The sequence below is a fragment of the Bubalus kerabau genome, chromosome 13, assembly GCF_029407905.1.
Source record: "Bubalus kerabau isolate K-KA32 ecotype Philippines breed swamp buffalo chromosome 13, PCC_UOA_SB_1v2, whole genome shotgun sequence".
Classification (NCBI taxonomy): domain Eukaryota; kingdom Metazoa; phylum Chordata; class Mammalia; order Artiodactyla; family Bovidae; genus Bubalus; species Bubalus kerabau.
The window spans coordinates 41815274-41824666 of record NC_073636.1 but is presented as its reverse complement, the minus strand read 5'-3'; the positions used below and the strand labels follow the sequence as shown (position 1 = coordinate 41824666).

Genomic DNA, 9393 nt, shown 5'->3' with positions numbered 1-9393 from the left:
TTTGTGTCTGTGTCTTTCTGCCCTGGGCCTGCGCAGAACGCTTTGAAAAACAGGCCAGTGCGCACCGTCTCTCCCCAGCCCTCTGGAGAGTGGTCAGGTCGTTTCCACCCACGATCGGGGACCGGTGAGAGATGCCCAGGGTCTGGTCCCTTCGGCTCCCCCGCACACACCGACACTGTGTGCCTACTCCCAGGGCACTCCCAGGCAGTACCCAGGACCACCCTGTCCCTCTTGGCGGTTCTCGCTTTCGGGCAGACGCAGACCTTGGCTGTGGGGAACCCTTCCCTGGCCCTCGCTCAACGGGTTCGTTAACGCCCTCTTTACGAATTAGTCAGATCAGCAGTGCCTGCACCTTTAGCTCAAAGCGTTGCAGGCCCTAGCGCCCTGGAGTAGAGGGAAGGGGTGGGAGTTGCCCCAGCCCACTGCTCCGCCCCTGCCCTCTGGCCTGACCCTTACCCGGCCTTCCGCTCTAGATGCTCAGTTCCGTGCCTGCCACCTCGCTTCTGTCTTTGGCCACCACTCCCCACAACTCTGGACAGGTGGGGCAGATACCCACTGTTTCCTCTCTCTCTGGGGTTGAGGGCTCAAGGCTGCATCCTCACGGCCCAGCTGAGTTTTGAGAATCAAGAAAGTGTGTCCACCTCCAAACACCTGTAGTAGTATTCCCTACCACCCCCACCCCAAATCTGGCTCACTGAGATCTCCGTAGCTAACCCAGAACAGATGATCATTTGAACTGGAAGTTGGATCGAAAATAAAAGGACGAATATGGTGCTAGGGTTGCAAATTCTCATAAAACAGTTCCTCGGGAAAGCGGAGACCACAGAGCCCCTCCTCGGGCGGACTCTTTTTGCCCCTGTATTGATTCCTTAATTCCCCTCTCTCCTCTCGCCTCACCCCTCACCTCAGGCCTTGTTTGTTTTAGTTACGAAACGCTGTGGCTACTTCGGTTGTGGCTGAAAAGTAACCTTGAAACACTGTCCTGTCAGAGACAAATAGTCTCCCAACCGTCGCAGCTGCTGGCGGGGCCGCTTGCGCCCTGCACCCGGCGCCGGGACAGTGGGACGGGGCTTGTCCCCGCCAGCCGCCCGGTCGGGCCCTGGAAGCCGGGCTCGGAGGAGGCAAAAAGCCGGGGCGGCGGGACCGCAGGCCTTCCGTAGCCGCTCTGGGTCTTAACTGTAACGGGAGTGGCCTCCCAGCAGCAGCGGCCGGGGAATTCAAGGTGTGTACACAGTTTTGCTACATAGGACAGCGCTTTGCAAACTGGCTCTGTCACCGGCTGGCTGTTTTGACAGGGAATGAACCCTGCGAGCGCAGAAACCGGGTTAAATAAATGCGGCTTTGATAAGGCTCTGCGGAGCCTGAGCGGAGGCCGGACGCGCCCTCGGACCGACGTACCAGGCGCTCAGCGCAATGAGACTCGGCGGGCGGGGGGAGGGTTGGTGGTGGGGGTCAGAGCCCTGGGCCGCTCCACCGGGTGGCCTCCTCCGGGGTCCCTCCTCCCGCGGGGACGCCCCGCAGACGAAAGTGGGGGCTGGACCCCCCAGAGGCCCGCGTCCACCCTCTTGGCTGTCCCGTCGCGGTTCCGCGTGCGGGGGTGCAGGGCGGCTGAGTGGGTGGGGGGGCCGGGCAGGTGCGGGGCGCAGGCCGGGGCTCCCTCTCACCCAGGTGTGAGCTGATTATTCAAATGGGCTGCCCCGGGTCTGGGGATTGGAGGCCCGCGCCGGCGCGCCGCGCTATATCACCAGCCGCCCACGTCACTGCGGCACTTGTCCGCTGCGCGGTCCACACCTCCTCCCCCTCCCTCCTCCACCCCTTCCTCCTCCTCCTCCTCCTCTCCGCCCCCCCCCCCCACCCGCCCCCGCGCCGCGCGCTTCCCGCCGCCTCCGGGCAGCTCGGCACTGCCAGCCTCGGCCTCCACCGGGCAGCCCGTGAGCGCGGCGGCGGCTGGCGCTCCGGCGGCGGGGCTCAGCTCCGGGCCTCCTCCTACCCCCGGCCCCCTCCTCCCGCGACCCAGACCTCCCGCCCACTTCCCACCACCGCCTCCGGCCGGCCGAGGGAGCGGGGCCGAGAGACAGGGAGAGCGAGAGGGAGGGAGGGGACCGTGCCTCGGCCGACTTTTTTTTTTTTTTTAAGGAGGGTGGGGGTGGGGGGGTGATTGCCGGTCGTTTGTTGTGGCTGTTAAATTTTAAACTGCCATGCACTCGGCTTCCAGTATGCTGGGAGCGGTGAAGATGGAAGGGCACGAGCCGTCCGACTGGAGCAGCTACTACACCGAGCCCGAGGTAGGCATTCGGCTTTGCCGGGGAAAGCTGGGTGGCGGCGTCTGCCCTCGGTCCCAACCTCGGGACCGCTTCACTGGCCGGCTCCCGGCCCCCCACCCCCACCCCAACACCACCCCAGCCGCTCGGGGCAGCCGCCTTTCCCACCCTCCTTCGACTCAAATGGGTCTCTCTTTTTTTTTATACGACACACTGTTAGCCTTGAGATAATATTAACTTTGTGATCAAATATTGACTTGCGGCGCCTCCAAATCCTCTCCGTGGCCGAGCCACGCACTATCCTAACAGAGTTGTGTTTGGCAGCGCGCGGCTGGGGAGGGGTGGGAGGTCGGCCGGCGAGGGGGTGGGGAGCTGGAGAGGAGAAGGTGGGCAGGAGTCGGGGGCTGGGGTAGAGAAAAAAAGGTTCGAGGACGAGACGACAAAGAGGAAGAAAGTTTGTGGCTGCAGAGCCCAGCCGCGAGCAGTTCAGTTCGCGGTCCCCTTCCCGTCCCGCCACTCAATGTCTCAGGGTGGCCAAAGGCTCCGCGCGGGAACCGCGTCTAGGTTCCCCTGGGGACCAGGATGGGGTCCGGGAGGAAGGCTGAACGGAGAGGACCCTGGGATCGTCTCCGCGGGAGACCGCCCGGCGCCGTGTCCCACAGGTCGCTGGCCAGGGTTGGAGGTGGCTTCCGAGGCAGCGGCGCCTGCTCGGTGTACTGGCTTGAGAGTCGGGGAGATTCTGCAGAGGGGAGATGCATTTGGGGTGCCTGGCTCAGCGCGCTCCTGGAGACCCCTGCTGTAGAATCTAAACCGGGCGCAGGAGGGCTAAGGGGTGGCCACGAGCGCAGAGCCGCAGCCCCCGCGCCCGCTCTCCGAGGGCGATCGCGGCGCGCTCCGGGTGACACGGACGCTGGGTCGGGGCCCGGGACGGGGCCGCGCGAAGGCAGGACTCCCTGGAGGCCTCCCTGGAGGCGGGGGCCTGGGCTGGCCCGATGGCCGGGTGTGGGGCGTGGGATGTGGGGTGTGGGGCGGAGGTCCGGCCAGGCGGCTGGGAGCTCTCCAGCTGCGGTGCTAACGCTGTGCGCCTCCCTTCGGGCTCTGTTCTCAGGGCTACTCCTCGGTGAGCAACATGAACGCCGGCCTGGGGATGAACGGCATGAACACGTACATGAGCATGTCGGCGGCCGCCATGGGCAGCGGCTCGGGCAACATGAGCGCCGGCTCCATGAACATGTCGTCGTACGTGGGCGCGGGCATGAGCCCGTCCCTGGCCGGCATGTCCCCCGGGGCGGGCGCCATGGCAGGCATGAGCGGCTCGGCCGGGGCGGCCGGCGTGGGGGGCATGGGGCCTCACCTGAGCCCGAGCCTGAGCCCGCTAGGGGGGCAGGCGGCCGGGGCCATGGGCGGCCTGGCGCCCTACGCGAACATGAACTCCATGAGCCCCATGTACGGGCAGGCGGGCCTGAGCCGCGCGCGCGACCCCAAGACGTACCGGCGCAGCTACACGCACGCCAAGCCGCCCTATTCATACATCTCGCTCATCACCATGGCCATCCAGCAGAGCCCCAACAAGATGCTGACGCTGAGCGAGATCTACCAGTGGATCATGGACCTCTTCCCCTTCTACCGGCAGAACCAGCAGCGCTGGCAGAACTCCATCCGCCACTCGCTGTCCTTCAACGACTGCTTCCTCAAGGTGCCCCGCTCGCCCGACAAGCCCGGCAAGGGCTCCTTCTGGACCCTGCACCCCGACTCCGGCAACATGTTCGAGAACGGCTGCTACCTGCGCCGCCAAAAGCGCTTCAAGTGCGAGAAGCAGCTGGCCTTGAAGGAGGCCGCGGGCGCCGCGGGCGGCGGCAAGAAGGCGGCCGCCGCCGCCGGGGCCCAGGCCTCGCAGGGTCCGCTCGGAGAGGCGGCCGCCGGGCCGGCTCCCGAGACTCCGGCGGGCACCGAGTCACCCCACTCAAGCGCCTCCCCGTGCCAGGAGCACAAGCGAGGGGGCCTTGGGGAGCTGAAGGGGACGCCGGCCTCGGCGCTGAGCCCCCCGGAGCCGGCGCCCTCGCCCGGGCAGCAGCAGCAGCAGGCCGCGGCCCACCTGCTGGGCCCCCCGCATCACCCGGGCCTGCCGCCCGAGGCCCACCTGAAGCCGGAGCACCACTACGCCTTCAACCACCCCTTCTCCATCAACAACCTCATGTCGTCAGAGCAGCAGCACCATCACAGCCATCACCACCACCAGCCCCACAAAATGGACCTCAAGGCCTACGAACAGGTGATGCACTACCCCGGCTACGGGTCCCCCATGCCGGGAAGCCTGGCCATGGGCCCGGTCACGAACAAAGCGGGCCTGGATGCCTCGCCCCTGGCCGCAGACACCTCCTACTACCAGGGGGTGTACTCCCGGCCCATTATGAACTCCTCGTAAGAAGACAGCGGCGACCCGGCTAGCCCGGGACCCAGATGGGAGAGACAGGAAGTGGGGTGGAGACTCTGAGGAAGGGCTGCTGGAAAGGTGCAAGGGAGAAGGACCCTTCACAGCCTGCCCCGCCCCCCCCACAGAGGTCTCCCCTTACCCTCTGCAGTCCTTCCCTCCCTCACGTGGGCCACACTGATGTCTACCATCCTATTTAAGGAGGGAAAAAGAAAAAGCTAAACAGTTTTTAAAAAAGAAGAAAAGCCTCAGTTTCCACTACTGTGTAGACGCCTGCTTCTCTAAAAACCTGCCAATTCTTGACTTTTTGTTGTTGTGGTTCCTCTTCATTGCTGTCGTTGCAGGGAAGTCTTACTTTATTAAAAAAAGAAAAAGAAAAAAACACAAACTTTTGTGAGTGACTCAGTGTAAAACTATGTAGTTTTAACAGAAAACAAGAGTTGTACTATTGTTTTAAAAAGAGAAAAAAAAATAATGTAAGGGACTGTTGTAAATGCCCAAGAAAAGAAAAGAAAAAAGCATTTGCATTCTTGATACGGTGAAATCCAGGTCTCAAGTCTGATTAATTTATGGTTTCTGCGTGCTTTATTTATGGCTTATAAATGTGTGTTCTGACTGCAAGGACCAGAGTTCCACAAATCTATATTAAAGTGTTATTGCCAGTTTTTTGCTTTGAATCTTCAAGATTTTTTTTTCCTTTGCCTGATTTAAAAAAATAAACATATCCGGGATATATTTTAAAATTGAGGGAGGGAGACCCTGACTGGTTGCAGGTTTTATTTTATTTGGAGGGTGATGGTTGCTGCTTTATCAACATTTTATTGTTAACATTTTCAGACAAACTTAGAGTTGAATGAATTTTACAGTAAACAGACACATACCCATTGCTCAGATCCTATAGTTCTCAGCTCAGTATACTTGTTATACTGGATGTCTGACCCATCTATCCACACCTCCATCAGTCTACTTATGTTCCTAGATGCATTTCAGAGTAAATTTCAGACTTCAGTACACTTCACCCTAAACACTCCAGCAAGAACATCATTAATGGAACTCAACATTGTTCAAGGTGACTTTTTGAATTTTGAGTTTAACTTTACACAAAATGAAACTCAAAGATCCCAGGTGAGCCATTCTGGGGGTTATGGGGTTGATGCAGGTTCATCTCCAAAGCCTGGCAAAAAACACACTCCATATCCATATTTTCCAGCTGGGCCATGTGAAGGTGAAATGTTGCTGACATCTCTTGCACACTGGGGCTGGTTTCTCTTGGAGGAAAAAAAAAAAAAAATCCTGGATTTCTTGGGTTGTTTTTTTTTGTTTGTTTGTTTTTGCTGTATTTCCAATCCTGGGCCTACCTTCACAGTGAGTCCAGATTGGACTTGCAAACTCCTGGTGCAGCCCTTTTCCTTTTCGTCATTGCCTCTCTCTTCACCTTTTCCTGGAATTGGGACTCTACCTGCATTTGACAACAACAGGCCTCTGTTTAGGATCCACCACCACCCCATCCCACCCTCTACCTTCACTTAGATGTTCTGCACAACCTTGGTAGAACTTGCTGCAGCCTAGAGGTAGTGAGGCTTCTGGAATCATGCATTTGAGCATTTGGTCTGGAGAAACAAAGGACTTTCTCCTGGAAGTGATTTTAAAGGGAGCTTGGAGTTCTGATGGAAATCTTTAAAATAGGTATATTGGGGAATGAGGCAGAGGTAAGAAGGTGTCCGGCATGTCTGGCCAGGTGCCCCCTGCCAGGGGTTGGATTCCAGGGGTCTGCAGGTTTGCGCCCTACCCTCCAAACTCCTGGGACCTTGCCAAGTGACCTGTTAGGCCAGGTTAGCAAGCCAGGATTACAGGGCCAAAGAGATGAGTGGGTATGCTGTGATCCTTAAAGGAAAACCCCAAAGCATAAAGGAAGACCCAGAATAAATTCTTACAAATCACACTGCCTCCTTTCAAAAATAGCCTAGCAGGAGTAAAATCAGGGCCAATAAGAGCGGAAACCTCAGAGGCCAAATGGGGGTTGTGTGGGCAGAGTGGGCTCCGCTTTGGTTTTGCCGGAGGCATCTGCTGGCTTGCCAGCTGGCCAGGCTAAGGCAGAAGCCAGTGGGCTCTAGGGGCCCCCGGAGACTTGGGGTCATCCAGGGCACAGCTAGCTTGCATAGGGTGAAAATTTCTGGAATGAGAGGCCAAAACTTTAGGCCTTGGGTTTCTAAGCCCAGGCTCCCGTGTCCGGACTAGATCTTTGGGCTTCTTGACCACCCAAACTTGAAGTGTCCCTGGCAGTTGCCTGAAGCCTGGACACCACCTGTCAGATCGCCCTCTGCCACCTCGCGGGATCTCTCTGCCCCTAAAACCCTGGCCTTCCCATGCGCTTTAGGGGGGTTTGTACTCGCCTCCGCCTCCCGCCTCCAAATCCCTTTTTAACATGCCACATTGTCCCGAAGAACACAAGGAAGAGAAATTGGGGAGGGAGAGGGGGAGGAGAGGGGATGGTGGAAGGGTAGGCGACCCGGAGGCCGCAGCCAGCAATCAGGGCCGTCTCTCCCCCTGGCAGGGACACACACGTCGTGAGCCCAGCCTGAAATGTGTTTCATTATCACATAAAAGGCTCCTGCGGCGAAGGAGCCGAGAGGCAGGGCCGGGGGCCGAGTGCGGGACAATGAGGGCTGAAAGCGCTGCCCTAACCTGCTATGTTTCCTATCGCACGCCCATTGTGCGAGGGTCGTTTTAAACTACTTAGCGCGCCCCCCTCCACTGATCCCGGCCGATAAGATATAGTTCTGTAGGAATACTTAAAAAGGATGTCGGGGAGCCGGCCGCTCCGGAGGCTTTTCGGCGCATCCTGAGTCTTTCGGCCCCCTACCCTCTCGCCCTAGCCCCTACTCACGCCAAGGCCCCCAGCTTAACTGGCGCTCACACTGCCCTCCGCCCGCGTCCCCCAACTCTGCGTAGTAGGGTGCAGCGTCTCTTTTTCCCTCCCTCTCCCTCTCTTTTTCTTCCTTTTCTGCGCGCGGGTTTAAGCAACCGTGATCTGTGAATAAACAGTCAGTAAACAACCGAAAAAAAACATTCTAGATCCGAATTCCAGGAGGGTAAACTTTCCAGGCCACGTCACACTTCAGCAAATTTGCACAGATATTATATTGCCCCCTCCTTTATTATTCTTTCTTCTTCTTCTTCTTCTTCTTCTTTTTTTTTTTTTTTTTTTTGCAGGATCCCATTGTACTTAACTGAATTTTATAACGCTGATCGATATCTTGGTAAAATATTCATTTTTAAACTAGCGGGCAGTGAAATCTTTGCTTTGTGTGCTAAAGTCAACAGTCGCTCGGTTTGAGCTCAAATAAATGCAGGGATGCCTCGGCTCGGAGCAGTCGGCCGCCTCCCTCCGCGCTCTGGACGCTCTGCTGCCGCCGCCCGTCCGTCCACCCGCCCGCCCGCCCGCCTGCCCGCCACACCGCAGGTAGGGAGTGCGCCCCCCACTCCCGTCCGCGCTCCTCCCCGCCCCCAGCCAGACCCTAGCCCTACCCGGGGCTCCGAGGCCTGAGGGGCGGGGAAGGAGGGAGAAGCCAAGCCGGAGAGAATCCGGGGTTGGGGACATGGCCTTTTCGCGGGGAATTCTGAAGATGCTAGGTGTTGGGGGACCCAGAGTGAACCTGGGTCCTGAGCACAGCTGGAAAGTTTGGCTGGGGCCCGAAGCGCCGGGAAGCCACCGCAGGCTCCCGCAGCCTCTCTGGGCCGGGGATTCGATCCGAGGGCCTCCTGTCGCCCTGGGACAGTGGGGGAGGCGGGGGTGGGAGCCGGCCTGGGTCTCAGAAGCTGGAGTGGGGGCGGCGGGAGATGGCGCGCTGGTTCTGGGAAGCTGCAGAGCGAGGCCCGAACGTGGGTTCCAGGGACGCGGAGGCCCAGCGGCGATGGGGGCCCCGCTGTCCGGGAGCCGAGGAGGGGCAGCGCCTTTCCCAGCGGCCCGGGAAGCCCGGGTTCTCGCCGTGAGCGCTCAGAGCCGCAGAAAGGTCCGGGAGCCTCGGGGCCACTAGCCGGTTCCAGGAGGGAAATGCTGAACCCGGCCGCGGGGCGGTTCCTCGACCACTGCCCTCCCCCCCGCGCTGGCCCTGGACACCGGGTTTGGAGGGATCAGACAGACGGTGTCGCCCCATGTCCCTTCCCCGGGCCTCTGATGGCGCCGGGTCACCGCGCCCGGCATCTGTCCCGCCTACGGGAAAGCGCCCGCTCGGAAAACTAGCGGCTCTGAGGCTGCCAGTTGACACCGCAGGACCCTCGACTTTGGAGAGCAGGGTAGAAAAGGTGTCTCTCCCCTGGGGTCTACCAGGTGCTCCTCCCCACTCCAAATCTGCATTCCGCCTGGGGGTTTGCTTTCTAGGGCTGGGTGTCTGGCTCTTTGGAGGCTCGCGCCGGCTCGATCAGTTTGGTATTTCGCCAGGACGCAGATCTCGCTAGGTCTCGGACCACCGAAATTACCCGCCACCGTAGCTGGAAAGTTTCTTCCCTTTCCACCTCAGTCACACACATCTCAAACCCAAAAGGCCAGAAATCGGTCTTGATAATTGTCAGGGTCAGTTCTGTGGACACCTCCCTGTGTAGGGAGCCTGTGCGCCCGCCACCTCCTTCCCCCGTCCCCGCGGGGCGGCGTGCGCCTTTGTCCACCGCGCCCAAGGCCGGCTGGGGTGCGCGCCTGCCCTG

General features: G+C 59.7%; 1 protein-coding gene across 1 annotated transcript; it reads left to right on the top strand.

The window, feature by feature from the left end:
- Positions 1 to 2198: 2198 nt before the first annotated feature.
- On the top strand, positions 2199 to 5367 carry FOXA2 (forkhead box A2). The gene is made up of 2 exons (XM_055543134.1): positions 2199 to 2285; positions 3370 to 5367. The coding sequence occupies exons 1-2, from the start codon at positions 2199 to 2201 to the stop codon at positions 4684 to 4686; spliced, it is 1404 nt and encodes a 467-aa protein (XP_055399109.1). The 3' UTR covers positions 4687 to 5367.
- The last annotated feature ends 4026 nt before the right edge of the window (positions 5368 to 9393 follow it).